At 38.9% G+C, this 17,845-nt stretch overlaps 1 protein-coding gene across 4 annotated transcripts in view; it reads right to left on the bottom strand.

Moving 5' to 3' along the window:
- Window positions 1–17,845, bottom strand: part of hth (Meis homeobox homothorax) — a 162,435-nt gene that overhangs the window by 125,269 nt on the left and 19,321 nt on the right. For 3 of the 4 annotated variants that reach the window (XM_090180556.1, XM_090180560.1, XM_090180558.1), the window contains exons 4-5: window positions 4,666–4,716; window positions 4,219–4,269 (exon numbers count right to left, since the gene is read on the bottom strand). In XM_090180556.1, coding sequence (XP_090036682.1) covers window positions 4,219–4,269; window positions 4,666–4,716 — 102 coding nt within the window. Of the gene's footprint in view, window positions 1–4,218; window positions 4,270–4,553; window positions 4,605–4,665; window positions 4,717–17,845 lie in introns of all 4 variants that reach the window. The other variant, XM_090180557.1, reaches the window with a different exon arrangement.

Here is a 17,845-nt window from a genome sequence, read left to right on the forward strand (position 1 = left end):
GAATAGGCTGCGAAAATCCATTAAGGATTATACCCCGAAAGTAGGTTCCCTTTTAAACGAGGTTGGACCAGACACGACCGCCCAAAGCTAGCGCGCGATTGCCAAACGTCACGAGTGTGGGCTTCCAGCGCGCTTCGTCCCCGTCACCGCCGGAGCGGGCGAAGGAGAAGTTTGGGAATTTCGGAGGACGAATAACGAATAAGACGCGGTAAAAAAGCATTAAGCGACTCACTCGCTTCCTCCAAATAGGAAGAATCTACGTTAACGAGTGGCGGACCTTTTTTCCACCTTGAAATTAACATAAAAACCGCATCAATATTTCTTTCCCTCGACGCGAGCTCCCTATACGTTATAAGCGTTCGCCTTTCTTACGTAATAAGAGCGGCTGTCGCTGGGCCTACCCGATACCCACGCCGCGCACACACGACGGGACTATCAAAACCGGCGTTCCTCTCTCCGAGTCCGCCGGATCATTACTGGCCGGGTTCCTTCGAGCGGCCAGTTCATCAATGGCCGCACGAAGAGAGAACCATTAAGATGGACCCTTCTCCGCCTGTAGTGCTTCTCTCCATATAGAGAGTATATAAAAAGGGGGAAAGCCAACAACACACGCGGATGGTGGGGGGCGCTGCGTGTAGGACACGTATTCCGTTGCAGCCGACAAAACTATTAGGCAGAAATAAAGGGGGAGTTATATAAGCGGGCTGCTTTCTCGGCCTTTGCGAGCGAACAATGCCGACGCCACGATTCGACCATTAACAACGAGTTCCTATTTTCTTGGGCTTGTCGGTTTTTACTTAATTACGAATTCTCAGTGCCTATACGCGAAATTATTTAAAATTTAAGAGACGTTACTTCCCCCTCCTCCCCCGGGCGCCCCAGGATGGAGATTCATTAACGAAAATACCGGAGAAAGTATAAAAAAAGGTTAGACCTTTGAGAGGGGCTAACTACTGTCAGATGGCCTGTACACAGATTACGCGTACTCAACACTGATAAAGGTACCGTCTCTATAGATTAGTACAGTCAATGGTACGGGCTTGAACACCGTTTACGTAATTCATTAACGAAATAACGGAGAAGGTATTAAAAAAATGTTAGATCGTTGTAATTTGTTTATTCCCATTCGACCGAAATCCCATTCGACCGAAATAATTTTAAAATGTAGCCCAATTGGCGGGGTGATTTGGTATTTTATTTATAAGGTATGTACTATCGAATATCCATGTTTAGGTTAGGTTAGGTTAGGTTAGGTTAGGTTAGGTTAGAGTTGGTTAAGTTTACTATTTCAGTTTTGGTTCAGTTACTTTTCTGGACTAGGTGAAGATAAAAATATAATTCATGCTCATTCCATTTTATTTTCAAATAAATGCATAGTACAAAGATAATAAAATGGCATAGCTAAATTCATAGCTACTGCATCTAGTAGGGAGTGTGCTACTTCATTTTGAGATTTCAAAGGAAATTGAAAACATAGCAAAAGCCAATTTAAATAGCAGCGTTCGGTCGAATGGGACACATAAAAGCGTTCGGTCGAATGGGACACATAAAAACCGCACGTTTCGGCGGAATTCGGTCGAATGGGACACCTCAAAAACCGCCTTCGGTCGAATGGGACTAAAGCGTTGTAATTACCTTTAAGAATAAATCTAGGTAACCACTATAATAAAATTAAAATGCATATTTCAGAGATTAATACAAGAAATAACTTAATAATCAAGAATACCACCGCGCGTGTTTCAACACCAGAGTGGCAGACAAAAATCACCTTTGGGTTACCGTACTAACGAAATCACTGGATTTGGACTCGTCCACTTTTGTTCAATAATAATAATAATAATAGTAATAATCATCATCAGCTAGGCTAATACCCAAGGCACCACAAACGACTTTTGAAGCCATTAATTCGGGTGGCCGGGTTACAACGCGTAGGAGGGTAGTGGCAAGCCCTGCAATCCACGTGAGCCAACAACCCCCTACACTAACTATTACCATCATTTTAGCCGTAGCATTTCGAAGTCAATTAGGCCATGCGCTTATTTCTCTACCAGATTCGATCCAGTCCCAAGTGAATGCAATTTTTGCCAGTCACTCTGGTATGCTACCACGCGCGCTGGTATCCTTGATTATAAATAAATCTTTCATTTAAACCACTAAACATCTTGCGAACTACACAATTACAAAGACTAACCATTTTGAATCTAACGAATAGTATTAAAATCGTATAATAAAATTGGGTGTGTGCCTGTCATCGAAGTCGCGCTGCTATCTTATCAACGCGCTGGAGGGAATAGTGAGGGTTTAAAAGAAAATGAAAATAATGAAGTATTCGGCGAAGAATGCTCGTCCCAACCGAGTTCTAACTATATAAGAAGAGCCGTTAGTACGACGACCATAAGAATATAAAAATTCTGCCGAAAGACCTTCGGGGAAAATGGGCGAAAATACACGCTTCGCGTATATAGGCGCATTGCCTTGAAAAACATGATCGATTCCGAGCTTAGTACGCCGTCTGCATAATAATCGAGTCGCCACTATACGAGCGCGATAAGAACGACGATTTCGGCCGCCCTCTCGACAAACCCGCGCCCAAGTCCGCAACGCGAGGATCTGCTGGAGACACTGGGACACTTTTGTTACCAGTCCTCGCGCTATTTATACGACGAAGGCTACGATGCTAAATTACCTCGCTTTCGTTGAGACCGACAATTACGTTACGTCAGAAAGTTTATTTTAGAAAATTGAGATTTCGTGCACTAGTGAGTGTAGAGAGCTGTTGGCTCGCGAGCAGTGTTCCTAAAAAGTTGCCTTTTTTTGGTCAATGGCAAATACTGGCAAATAGTGGCTAATTGGCCAATAGTGGAAAATAGTGGCTAATTGGCCAATAGTGGAAAATAGTGGCTAATAAAGAAAATACGCCTTTTGAAAAGATTCTGTTGAAAATCTAATTAATAAATCTAAATCAATAATACACTTTTGTATAGTTGTTTGTTACAAATTAAAAATAATAAATATGAACAGGCAACTTGCATGTTTAAGGTTTTTTTTAAAAAATCGTTTCAGAATTCAGAATCTAACCAATTTATATTTTTATCAGTCAGACAAAAGGAAGTAGAGAAAGTCTCTAAAAGTGAGGAACTTTCTACAAAAAATCTAGGACATCTAGCAGACGATTTTGGGCTCTAGAAAAGCTGAGAAAATATAACCAAAAAAGAAATATCTGTGGTCTAACATAAAAATATTTACCGCCAAACTAGCCCAAATTCTGGCAACTATGTATAGATATTTGTATTTTATAGCCCAAAATGCGAAAACTTTAATGTTGAAATCTTAATAATAGTAAAAAATGTATTTGCCACTTTTTGCCAAATTAACCACTAGATACATTTTTGGCCGTCCTACGGTATTTACCACTATTTGCCACATGGTATTTACCACCTCGGAACACCATTCTCCTACGCATTATTACGCGGTCACCCGAACTAGGGCCATTATAAGTCATTAGCTGACTTGGACCTAAGGGGGTCCCATGAGTATTAGCCTAGCTGATTATGTAATTATTTATTTGATCCAAAAGAAAAATAAATTTGCTTGAACACAATTTTATCTTTGAGCGTACCGGCGTGTATACAGTTATTTCAGTATCACGTGACACGACGTCCCCTATGCTTTTTCCCATAGATAAAAAATCCCGCACAAAATGGCAGCCATAGCCAAAGCTACGAACTGAAACTACTCTATAAGGAAATAAGGACGTTAACAAATCTGATGGTCAACTCTCCCTTAAAAATGTAAAATGTTGTTGCAGTTCCGACCAACAACTGACTAGATAATGTTACGTATCGACCAAATTAAATAAAATAAACTCACTAACTATTAGCAGTATAGGAAAACACAACACTGTAAAAATCGCGTGGTAAAGCGTTACTTCCTGGAGATTAACACTCTTAAATGTCAAAGGGCTTTTCTATAGAGCATTTCCAGATATGACGAGTCACGCAAACGCCCCCTCTGACGAAATTTGATCAGAGAACGTTACAGAAGGAAAACACGAACTCGTTTCGCAATATTTAAATGTCCCTCTTGGCAATAAAAACACTTAAAGGGCAAAAGTCGAGAGATAATCATCAACCAAATTTAATTCAGACTTTCATGATACCTTATTTTATCGCGAAAAACACACGATAAATAATTTTTTAAAAATAAAGGAATACTGACTTTTTCCAGCTCCAAAAGGTGAAATCTCAGCACTTGAATCGCTTGCACCATCTGAAAAATGAGAAATTTAAATCGTCAGCTTTTTCTTTTGTAATTTTCGAGCGCATTCAGTTTTAAAAAGTAAGAAAGAAAGAACGAAAGCGTGCGCTACGCTAGCCTATCGTGTTGAAAAGTTAAAACTGCATTCTAAAAGACGTTTCATAAATCGAACTGCGTGTACGTTAAGACAAAAGCGAAGGGGGATCCGCGGGTATAGGCCTGGCTAAGAAGGAAATCCTGGCTGGCTTCAGAGAGCGGCTACAGTTATATCGTTCTAAGTGGGCGCAAATACTTACGAGACTGTCTAATTCTGGGTTGGGGGTGAAATACGCTTTTTCCTGCCTAATCTGTAAAATCAAAACCAAAAAGAAAAGATTTTAGAAAAATTCGGTTCCGAAATCTACTTACGAGAGAATCTAACTCCTCGTCTGAATTGTACCGTGGGTTCTCAGTCATGATCTGAAACAGTCGTTTTTGTCAGTTGGACCACACCAATTCACGACGATCACAATTACTACGATCAGAAGCAAATTATACCGCTTAGGAGACAAATATCCATATTACAATACCGTTGAAGTTGATCGTTTGAAACTTGTACCTTCGTCGGTTCACGAGGAAATATAAATATGTAAATATATTTAAATAGTGTAATGTTTGCATTTTACAACGGTGAATTTCGACCTAGTGTTTAGATGGATACTTATCTTCGTAAGAGATATTATATACTTCTGATATGATCTAATAATGTAACGCGTAAATTTATTTGTCGTCGCTGTAATAATCGTTAATTATATTTGTCATCAGATTTAGAATAATATATCGTATAAAATTTTCAAAAACTCCAGCATGGGTCAAGTACAATATTTGTATTATCTATTGTTGTTAATTTTCCGGGGGAAAAAATGCGGAAATTTAATTTCCAGAAATTTTTCCTAATAGCGGAAAATTTTCTGCAAATCGGAAAATAAAAAATTTAAACAAATTACTTTAAGAGTTTTTAATGTTTTTAACTTTTAATCGATATAAAATGTCTAATAACAGTAAACATACTACAAAACATTAATAGTGTCACATTGATAATCAGATTAAAGCTAGGCTAGAGGTTTAGTTTTACTTTTAGGTTCGAATAAATTAGGTGAAAATTCAGCTTTATTTAAATTTGCAAACAATATATTAGACTAATAATGGAATTAATTTTTTTTAATTTTTTCGGAAAAATAAGGAAACTTTTCCGATTTACAACGCTGGTATTATCTGTACATTCTCGTACGTACGTGTCTCCTGTATCAAGAATACCGGAGATATGGGCAGTTTCAATTTTGGGCTCGAACTTATAATATTATCTACGGCGCCAAAAGTGTGTTTTTAAATATAATTATAGAGATCTAACAAAACTTTGGAACCAACACAATGTTTTTATTTCGTGCAACTATCCACCAACGATGAATAATGCATTTGGTAGAGAACCTTTTGAATACAATTAGGCCTACACGCGGGACACCGAACGATGCGCAACACGGAGAAACTATTCGCATTTTTGTTCCACGTACCGAATGGAGATTGTTTTTTCCTCGCCCGCAATAATTGTAGACTCGCGAAATGAGAGAGAAAAAAGAGGGAGATGGAGGTTTCCCTCTTCCAGGGGAGAAATTAATTCCGGGCTAAAATAGCGCATGATGTAGGCTGGATTTTTAGCCTCGCAGCGAGACACTAATTACGGCCCGTTTTGGGCGACTGCAATTAACTGGAAACGTTTGATTGACACGTTCCTTTCTCGCGAGCCCCAATTGAGCCGACCGATACTTTCAACTTTAGCTTCTCCCCAGACTGAAAGCGGACCCGAGCTAAAGTCAGTTTGACTTTGGGAAGCCTTAATCATCCCCTTTCCACTTTTCACAACTTACACCACTCCCACTTGCTTAATATTCATTATTTTCTCCCATAAACTCACAAGGAGACATCCCGAAGTGTAACCCACCGATTTTGTTCAAACTCGGGGGATTGGTAGACCATGTATCATGAAAAATCCTAAAGGGAATTTATTCAATGGGCAACCGTTTTGCCATGGCAACGAAAAACGTTTTTGACAACACAAAATATTACATTTTCCCATTGAAAATAACATGGGATTTTGACCTCAAATTGATCAAAAGTTGATCAATTTTGATGTTTTTTTTTTGTCAATTTTTATCTATTTTTTCAATTTTTGGCATTTTTGAAATTTTGAAATTTGTTCAAATTTCCTAGGAATCGGTCAGAATCCAATGTTATTTTCAATGGGAAAATTTCCATTAGTTGTTGCCAAAAACATTTTTCGTTGTTTAGGATTTTTCATGATAAATGTAGGTCTACCAATCCCCCGAGTTTGAACAAAATCGGTGGGTTACACTTCGGGATGTCTCCTTGTCAGTGGTGTACTCTGCCGTGTAAAACACAAAAGCATTAACGACCAAAACCAAAATATGGAGAAAACCCGCGAAATTCAAACTTTCTTTGCCTTAAGATACCCCAACTTACTTCTTTCAAGTTTATATAGTAGACTTGGATTTTTCAACTCAAATTATATTCTGGTACTAAACAATTTACAGGCCAAACGATATTTCAGAAATATCATTAAAACCATGTCTTAAAACGCGAAAAAAATGCGTTTTGATTTGACTTTTAAAGAAAATAAACACATGAATGCGTTTTTGGTTTGAAAATAATGCAAAAACCTAAAATAATGCGTTTTGCAACAAGTCATTTCTCTAAGAACAAAAATTTTAAATTCGAAAATTAGTTCAAAATTGAATTTAACGTATAAAATAAGGATAAATAAAACCAAAATCTGTAAATCGAAAATTTGGTCGTTAATGCTTTTGTGCTTTGCACGGCAGTACTACCAACGGGTGTGTATGGGGTAATAAGCTCCCCATAAAACAACGAGGATAACTTTTATACACCGTAAAACAGTTTAGCACCATTAGGGCCAGTGGCGTAGTCTGGATTATGGTTTGCACGAATAAATAAATAAATTAAGCAGTAAAAAACTTGTTGATATAACCTTACCTTTCGGGTGCACTGATTAGGGCCCTACTCTAAGTGCACTTTGACACTAGACAGTACCATACCCAAAAATATCTTTCCCATCAACATTCTCAGATATTTTCACACGTATTGTGAAATCACGGTTTTCCGTTTTCGAACGCAAGCAAAAAGAGAAACAATTAATTCATAACAATAGAATCGATTTCAGAAAATCAACTTTTAATGGGTGATTTTCCAATCGGTCATCGATTGTGGTCAGACTCTCCAAAACAGTGGAGGAAAATAGTAAATGCCAGTTTCAGTGCTCCAACCGAAATCGGGAAAATAATTAGGGGGAATAAAATATGATAAAAAATAGGGTAAAACAAAATAACTTTTATTTGAACTAAATTATCGCGAAAAGCTGACTTGGTTATTACATATCGGCCCACAAAAATTGATCCAAAATACGGACCAAGTTACTATCGCGAGTCGATACGCCTCAGATTTTGCCATTTTGTAAATTGCCTTTTAAAAGAAATAAAAATATTTAAGTTGATAGTGATTTTCACCGAATTTATTTGAAAATAAAGCCATTTAGCGACCTTGAAAAAATGAGATCTTTGGGATATTCTAGGGACCAATTGGGAGTTCGTACAAACCCCGTACACTCTATCGAAATATGATTTTAGAAATCTTAAAATCCAGAAATGTCGACGAAAATCATTTCCAAAATCTCAGCCAATAAAAAAACCAGAAAATCATGCTCTGAAATCCCAAAATCAGTTTGATTTCTGAAATCACCGACATTCAAAATCCCATACAAAAAATTAGTAAACGCTGGACCCCTCTGTTTGATTTCTCACTCGACACGTAGCTAAAAAATAGAGCAGAAACTGCGTATTTTCGGGGTTATACGATCAAGCTCGTCGAAATAACAGGAAACCGCGACTCGTACTTCTTCGAAAGCTCAGAGAGGGAGAGGCGGTAGGCCCACGACATTCACCCCTCGCTTACAAAGATTTCAAACGTTGAAGAAAAAAAAACTAGCGGAGTCATAGCACACGCTGCATACGTAATGCCTTTCTTCGAGTATATCTCGCGGTCGGATAACCTTGTAGTACCAAAATGGCCAATTTTCGGCGCGTTACATTCTATACGGAAAATAACGCCCAAACTAAGTAGCTAAAAGCCAGAGAGAAATATATATCAAATAGCGGAGGGGGTACCCGCGCGAGGACAGATAACCTCGAATCTTACGCGCAGACGAAGAAAGGAAAAAAAAGAACTGAAAGAAATGATTAGGCGTGCGTGGGTATTGAGTTGAAGAGAAAAACCTGATTCCCGAGGAAGATATAGGCTCGCCGATGTTCGCTAGCAGAACAGAATAAAACGAGAAAGTGAGAAAGATAAAAAAAAACGTCGTAGAAATCAAGAGTAGAAATAATATATATCCCCCCCCCCCTCCGCCCAGTCATTCGTTGCACGCGCAAATATTCTAACCACGAAGAGCATTTTCTTCTGGTCGAAAACGATAAATCTTGTTAAAAGTCCCCGAAATGATACAGGTCGGCAAATAGTACAAACGAGTTTAACGATTCAACTTGAAAAGACGGGGAAACGGCTCCCGGCCTTCGGGCCGCGTAGAATTTACCCCCTCGCCGGTTTACGACGAATTGTAGCCTCGTCCGGTGCTGGAGATAATTTAATGAATTTGCCTCGATTGGAATAGCGTGCTCGGTATCAGCCCACACAAACGCGCCTCTCCCAACTCGCTAGCGATTGTTATTACCGCGTGTCTTGAAAGGGACTGGCTATCTATTTATTTATACTTAGGGATAATGACTATTTGGAGACGATACGCCGCCATCATGGTCCAGTCCTCCCCGTCATAAGAGGGGGGCACGAAAAACGTCACCCAGTGTACTTCAGTAGCGTCAACCCAAGAGATAGCGAGCTAATAGAGTTGTAAGGGGGTGGGAGAAACATACTGTCAGACCGTGAGGTGACTTATAAGAAACGCTAAAAATCATCTCAACAAATACATTCTGGATAGAAGCGAAATATGCTCATGCCACCAGTAAACCGTAATCAACGGTACAGCTTCGATTCGTTGGCTTATACGCTTTGTGAGAATTCAATCCCCCCCCCCCCCCAATAAATGTTGCCCCCTCTAATGAAATTTTTATTTGCCCCACATGCCCCCTCAATTTAATCCATTCCCCCTCAAAGGATATTCTCTGCCCCTTCATCTTTATTAACCTTTAAAATTTCCATTCGTTGAAATTTTCCATTTGGACCACTTGTCTTTGTCTAAGGTTTAGATCGTTATTTATAGGTAACTATTTCTTAATAAAACACAAGTTGTAGAATGGTCTGCTTCAGAAAGCAAGGTTTTTTTGTTGAACACCAAAAACATTTCACGGCGCCACTTATGTTACTTTTCGAAATTAGGTAACGAAAAAATGTGCCCCCCCTCAATAAAAGCTACTGCCCCCTTAACGAAATTATTCTGGCTACGGGCCTAGATAATTCAATACTTAATAATAACAATCAGCTAGGCTAATCACCCAAGGCACCACCTTAGGCCTAAGTCATCAAGCGACTTTTGAAGTCATTAATTCTGGTGGCCAGGTTACAATGCGGAGGAAGGTGGTGGCAAGCCCTGCATGCTACGCGAGCCAACAGCTCCCTACACTAACTATACCGTTAACCTCAACAAGTTTGATAATCAACGCCTAATGATCTCAGGCCAATCGCAAACACGTCGATAACAAGCGGGATAAGCCCAATAGAAGACCTTTTCAGTTTGGTATATTTCGCTTTATGAAATTTGTGCTATTCATTTTTAAATGTAATAAAATACGTCTATTAGAAACGCTCAATTAGCTCTCTCGAATACACGCGACCGCCGGTTCATTATAGTGACGAAGAAATAAGTAACCCTTCCCCCTTTCGAACACCCTAATACGGTAATTTGCATGAACTCAAAACGTGCCGATCCAAAGAAGCCGTAAATCATTTTTTAGGCAAAGGCAGAAAAAAAGGTTCCCCACTTTCTTTGTCAACAAAAGCAACCGAAAAGAGGAAATTGTTGAGATGCCTTATTCGTACGAGCAGGGCGGAGTACAAAGGGGCCAAAAACCCGAAGGCCCGGTGGAAAAGGGCCCGCAAGCAACCTTTTTTTGGGGCCCGGTACGATAGGGGTCCATCGCTATTCACCAGCACCTCTCTTGAAAATTTCATTTACAAGGGCCCACTAACCACTTTCTAAAAATATTTACACTGATTACAGGCATATGAAACTGACAAGGAGAGTACCCGAGGTGTTTATTGCCGATTTTGTTGAAAGTCGGGCGTAATGTACACCTATATGAGGTATAAAATTTCCCAAAAGGAGACGTTGCAGTACCCATTCGATTTGCCATGCAACCGAAAATGTTTTTGACCACTTAAAACAAAAAATCTACATTTAAATAAGCATCGAATTTTACCGGATTCACACAAAATTTAAAAAAATTAAAATCATGAAACGGGTAATTTGGATCACATTTAGGTAAATTTCATAAAGTTTGAGTAAATTGGAACATTTTTGGGGGAAAATAAGGAAAAAATCTTATTTTTGTTTCAATTGGTCAAAAACCTATTCGGTTGCCATGGCAAATCGAATGGGTAGTGCAACGTCTCCTTTTGGGAAATTTCATATCTCATATAGGTCTACATTACGCCCGACTTTGATAAAAATCAGCAATAAACACCTCGGGTACTCTCCTTGTGAGTACAGCCTAAAGCAAAATTTGTAACGTAACGCAGTCAAAGGTACAGGCCCTAATTTGTTTTCCATACGCGCATTACCAGACGACAATATTGTCAATAAAGCGATCGAAAGCGAGCAAATATCGTCCGATTCTCACTTTAATTAGACGCGAGATTGCGAATTCAACGCGAGAGTCACTCCGGGCAAAGATTCCTTTTAGTATGTAAAACATGAAGCGTCAATTTGGGGCTCGAGGGCCGCGAGAAGAAGCCCCGCCTGACGAGAGAAGAATGAGGCTACACCCGCGAAAGCTCATTACAATATTTTGCCCATCAATTCACCTAAATTACATTTAATATTGGCTTCATGCGCGCTCGCTCTCCGACTTTTTCCATCCGCGCCAAGCACTTAATTACAGCGTGTCCGCCGTACGTGTTAAAGGGTTGCCAAGTAGGCAACGACCAAACCAGTCCGCGCACCAGATAATACTCCGTTTTGAGTCTCTCCGAAGGGGGTGGTAAAGAAATGTTTAAAACAAAAGGTGGGGGGGCAGCCATACAGCACTCTTTCCCGAATAAACCAACTCTTTGGGGACGTTAAGAAAAGCGAGTTTTAATAATAATTACGGAAATATTTATAAATTGATATTTTTACAATCAAACACTTTATATCTTCAACGACTAAAATCTACCTAAAGAAAACTCTTTCTCGAGCATTCCACAGAATTACTACAATGGACGGTAAATCGTTGGACGCTAGAGGTAGAGGTAGAAACACGGGACCCCCCCTACGACCTAGCCCATCTCTCTTTCCATATATCGGTGATAAGCCTATATTTTATTTTTAAACTTAGAATATTCAAATATATTTTTTTGTGCAATTAAAAATGGTACGACTATAAATATGATAAATGTAATAAGTTAATTTGTTTAATTCAATAAAATATTTCCTTTTAAAAATAACGTACATTATTTTCGAAATTAAATACTATCTGGATATATTAATTTTACAAATAGTCCCTCGTAGTTATTTGGAAGGATCTTTACGGATGGGGAGACTACGAGAAGTTCCGAAACTAAATAAAAAAGGGCAAAGAGGGAGCGCGCGAGAATAACGTATCCGAATCAGTCGTCACTAAGATTGAGAGTACAGATACGGGGTATAGTCTGTGGAGGGAGATACGGTTCGCCTCCGCCTATCCCTCGGTAGTATACGTACGGGAGGGGGAGGGAGGGGGCAGGGAGGTTCGGAGATTTATACGACGGGCCTTCTCTTTCTGGCAGCGCAATTTTGCGCGTCTCAAGCAGAGGCTACGAAGCGTGAAAAGCTAATTACGAAAGCGCGCAGTTTGCGAGCGCGTTAAAAGAAAGGGAACAAGATTCAAATGAGAAGAAATGAGATCGAGAAGAAAAAAAAGTGGCCAGAATGAGAGTGGGGGGGCCTGCCGAAGCTAAATCATTTAAACTCTGGTTGGACAATCCCCGTGCTCGACGGGGCCCGGCTAACAGTCAAAACGGCGTAAGTCGAAAAACAACCATTTTGACGCGTGGGTGAAAATTTTAAACGCAATCTACCAGAAATGGATTACATTAACCCGCTGGGCTCATCGACGCTGATTGCCGATGAGCACTCAAACCTCCATCGTTCGCGAGGAATGATAGAAATGATGGTTTTACGAGACAAGATTCGAATAGAGCGCTCTATAAAATCGGTTTGGAGTGCTTTCCCCCTTTTGAGTTCGGAGGAGGTGAAGGTTTGGCCGGTTTTTCGTGTGAGGGAAAAATATTTATCTGGCAACCCGTAAGAAATTGAGAGTAGTCGATTTTTAGGAGTAGCGTAGTTACTAGCCTAGGCTTCACTAATTTCCGGCTTTCCGCGCCGTTTTTCTTATTTTAAATGATTTTTGTAATTAATGTATGATGGCAAATAAGCAAAATCCTAGTCCCAAATCCCCGGGTTTAAAAAGAAACTGAGATCATGAAAATATTCTTAACCCCAAACATACTTCAACACCTAGGGTCCCTCCTACAAGTTTACGACTCCTAAAAGGTACGTCTCTAAAATATTCATATAAATACAGGACATAAGCCGAATTCTCATTAACCAAAGAATAACTTCGTCGTTAGTCCTGCTTAACTAGCTCTATAGTCTGTAACGGGAATATTAATGTCGAGCCAGTCTGGGACCGTCTAACCATTATATCTTCAACTAGAGACCTAAATGCGGCCTTTTTTTTCGAGCGAAACGAGTGTCGGAGATGTTATCGCACCCGCGCGTTACAAAAACAACCACTCGATCGGCCTTGGGGGAAAAAGTTCGCGCCAAAGTTGAAATATTTCAGTTAACATTAGGTATTAGACATTTTTATTGTTTTCGGATCTGTGACACCCGTATTTATTATTTATATATATATAAAAATTCGTTAATACAGTGCAGGGCTGATACTCAAATTCATAACTAATTTTAGTGGAAATAGTAACTAACCTCTTCAAAAATAGTAACCTAAAAGTAACTAAGAAATAACTTAAAAACACGAATTTGAAGTAAAAATCACAGTTTATTTCTTTAAAAAATCGCACTACATTAAGTATTTGCTAATTAGGAACTTTACTCTTTTACGTAAATTTGTACTTTTATTTTTTCTTAAAAATATTTTTATTAGATTATTTTTCTTTTTATCTATGTTCTTTTGTATTAAGTCGGCCATTTTCTTTTTGTTAAAAGACGGCATTTTTTATTTCTATGGGCAGTACTAAAATTAAATATGATAAAATTAAATATGGTAAAATATTTTTTCGTAGAGATAACCTAACAAATTTCAAAAAGTAACTTTTAGTAAGCAAATTAGACAAATAGTAACTTTTAGTAACCGATTTTAAAAAAGTAACTTTTAGTTAAAAAAGTAACCCAGTATCAGCCCTGTACAGTGTTGCCCGTGTCCGAAAGTTGAAATTCCCATTGCTGGATAGTAAATTTTCCATGAATTCCCACACCCCTACTTAGCCCCGCCCCCAAAGAAAACATGCTATAATTTTAAAACATTTTGGAAAACAAACTTTAAAAAAAAATTATTACAATTTTTAAACATTTTGGTTGTTAGGCCTATACGTTGGTATTAATATCCCAAGATTCACGAAAATACACAATTGTGCTTTCTATTGATAGTCAAATTTAAAAACCTGGGATGACATGAAAATTACCACAAAAAAAAACAAATGACCATTTTTCCCCACCGAGCCAAAATGGACCCCAAAAATTCCCACAATATGGGAAATTTCCCACAAGCTGGCAACACTGCGTTAATAAAGGTAGAAAAATATTTCGTCTTAGGTTTTATGAAATATTCTCGAATAAGAATCGCGTACGCTTAAGAAGTAAAAAACCCTCATTTCGGCGGTTCTATCGATACGCGCCGGGTTTCCAACTAGAAGAGTACGGGCTAATTAAAATTCAAGGCGCGTCTCTTCGCGATTGGGAGACTAGATATTAGGCGAGCCAGGCAGGGGGTGCAGGGGGTCCCAAAAACGATGATCATTGCCGTCGCGTCGTTGCCTAAATTGAACGCAGCCCCCCAGGGACATTCAAATTAAAAACCATAGCCCGCTTTATATGCAAAACCGGGAGGAGTGGTCGTTAGCAGTCCGCGGATCGCCCCGAGGATAACTCGACAGTTCGGGCCGAGCGGAAGAGCGCAGACTGGACCCCGCTACCCGCATTCCGACACGAGTACGAGGTAGCGCTCCGATATTCCACGCGATTGTTTTACTAAAATTGCTATTAAGAAGACTATAGGTTCCGCCCAAAAATTTCGTAGAGATTAACGCGGACGCATTTTGAGCGTGATTACAAAAGGTCCGAGAATCCATTAGCAGCGAGAATATTTTCGGGCGCCGTATTAAATTTTAATCGAAATCGACTCAAAATAATTAAAAATAAAGAGACACTGTCTCTCGCTCAGGCAGCTGCTTTTCTTTTTATTCCCGTAAACCGGTCCACACACACAGTGCCCTGATACCGCATTTTTATTATTACAAGGATATAAATTTAGCTAAACCCTCATAACGTCGTGGTGGGCAATGCAGGTGGAAAGCTTTTATTGGCATAAGGCGGCCAGATGCTAAACAAACTATAGTTTATTTCTTTAAAAAAAAATTTAATTATCATAAATATTTAATTTAATTTGTCGTTGCTCGTGTCATAATTGAGTAATTATTACCCATACTAAAAAAAATAAACCTGTCCAAGCGCTAAAGGCCTTAAAGATGGCATTGTAATTACCATAAATATTAAATTATTAAATAATTCGTAATTAAGTCATTTTTACGAATCTGTTCCATTGCGCCCAATCCCATTCTACCGAACCCAATCCAATTTGACCGAAAAAGCTGCACTTTGGCGGATTTAGGATTCGGTCTAATGGGATTATCACATTCGACCGAAAAACCCGCACGTCTCCGGGTTTAGGATTCGGTTTTATCCGTTTCAGCGTCTGCCAGAACAGCATGCAGTGTTACCTAACCTAACCTCAAAAGAAAAACTTTTTTTTTTGCGGTCGCTCAATTGTGAATATTGCGTCGGTCGATTAGAAAAATACAAAACCCGCCTTTGGGCTAATTTCATCAAAAACATTGGCGGAATTCGGTCTAACGGGAAGATACAATTTTTACCTATTAAGAATTAACCCGTCTAAAGGTTAAATATCTTTAAAAAATAGGAAGATAATTATCTATATTAAATTTATACGTCGACTATCCACACTAACCTAGGTTATTGGAACGATTTGCGAAATTAATTTACATTCCTTCTTGTACATTTTGATCCGGTAAGATCTGAAATAGCGAGAGTGACTGGTTCGTCGTCAAACGGCATTCCCCGCGGCTCTATTTTGCATAAGGCACGAGTGCCAGTGACTACCATAAACCGAGAAATACGGCTACCTCGTGCGTGTGGAAAAACCCCAGCTAAGGATTTGAAGAAAAAAAACCCATATTTATTCCGAAGGCGGTGAAATAGCGCATGTAGCCTGCTTAGGGGTCCCGGATTGACGGATTTTCATACAAGAGGATTACTCAACGAGAATTTATCCCGAAATACCATCTCGCCCATTTCAGAATTATATATAAATAAGCTACCAACGGTCGAAATATAAGATAGTTTTAGGCAAAAATGTTATTTACTTCAACCAAAAGTAACATTAACATTAAGTATGTCAATTAGAAAAAATTATCACCGAATTGATTTTCAGAGCTACATATATTTAGTCTTTGATAAAAACGCTACTTATTTCGAATGGGAAGTCCAAGTGGGAGTTTTACGAGATTATTAGTGTCGAAAAACGGTTCGGTCAGGAAATTAGCATTAAAACAATAGGTAGTGTCATACTTATGATACAGCCTAACAATAACTTTTTAATAATAATAATAATCAGCTAGGCTAATACCCAAGGCACCACCTTAGGCCCAAGTCATCGAGCGACTTTTAAAGCCATTAATTCGGGTGGCCAGGTTACAATGCGTAGGAGGGTGGTGGAAAGCCCTTCATACCACGCGAGTCAACAGCTCCCTACACTAACTATTAGTCTATTACCGTTAATCTGAACAAGTTTTTATGGAAGGGGAAACCGAAGAACTCGACAGAAAACCCCTTTAACAAACTCTACGCAGAAGGAGTGGTTCCGAATTTTCACCCAGTGTGCCACAAGCTGGAATCGAACCCGACTCCTCTTACTGCGAGGCGAAAGTGCTACGTTGTTATATTAAAAGTACCAAACCATTTTGCATTATATTTCACGTATTAGAATACTGACATTCGAACCAGAAATTTTTACGTATAATTATGAAAATCGTATTTCAAAAGCATAGTGGTATCCCGGAGTTTCCATACCAAAAAAACGGTGTTTTCTGACAATAGATCCCGAATGGAATTTTTTGGGAAAATGGCCCAAAATATCAACAGGGACAGTGAGCCCGATGCGCGTTTAGCAGCCTGACCTTCTACTTTGCTTTCGAAGGATTTGTATCACGCAGAGCCGCGTCGGATTTCTATCCGACCACCGAGTGCACCCCCCCCCCCCCCCCATATTTCCACCAGCGCGCATTGTGCACGTCACTGCATGGGCCAGCTTCTAAACCCCTAAAATTCTTTCAAACCCCATCAAAAAGCCGAGGGCTTCGAATTACAAAACGGAGACAAGTTCACCACGGACGATACAGTTTCACCCGCTACGTCGAATATATTAACCATAAATAACGAGAGAGAAATAAGTTTGGCACTAGTGTTGTTCATGCGGAAAATTTCCAGAAAATTGGATCAATAAAATGAACCATAAATTACTTTTTAGGTTTTTAATGTTTTTAACTTTTTATCGATATAAAATGTCTAATATCTGTGAACATACTATAGAACATTAAGTGTTACATTGTTAATGAATTTAAAGCTAGTCTAGAGGTTTAGTTTTACTTTTAGATTCGAAAAAATTAGACTAAAACGCCGCTTTATTTAAATTTTCAAAAATATATTAGACTTACCATGTAATGAAAACCCTTTTTTTAATTTTTTACGGAAAAATACGGAAAATTCAATTCAATATCAGAAGTAAATGAACCGAGGTTATCGAAATAGCGCTCAGAATCGGAGAGCGTTTTCCTTATGAAAATGACGAGAAAATAAAAGCTAATTCCCACCTCCGTCTTTTGACGCGATAAATTGCACTTGGGAATTGTGGGTATAGCTATTTCTATGTATAAAAAAAAGGTTTCATAAAAACAAAAACTTTTTCGGGCTAGGATCGCGCAAAATTTAAAATTCGGGGTAAAAATGTAATTT

The sequence above is a fragment of the Leiobunum rupestre genome, chromosome 7 (assembly GCF_980474605.1).
Source record: "Leiobunum rupestre chromosome 7, qqLeiRupe1.1.hap1, whole genome shotgun sequence".
Lineage (NCBI taxonomy): Eukaryota > Metazoa > Arthropoda > Arachnida > Opiliones > Sclerosomatidae > Leiobunum > Leiobunum rupestre.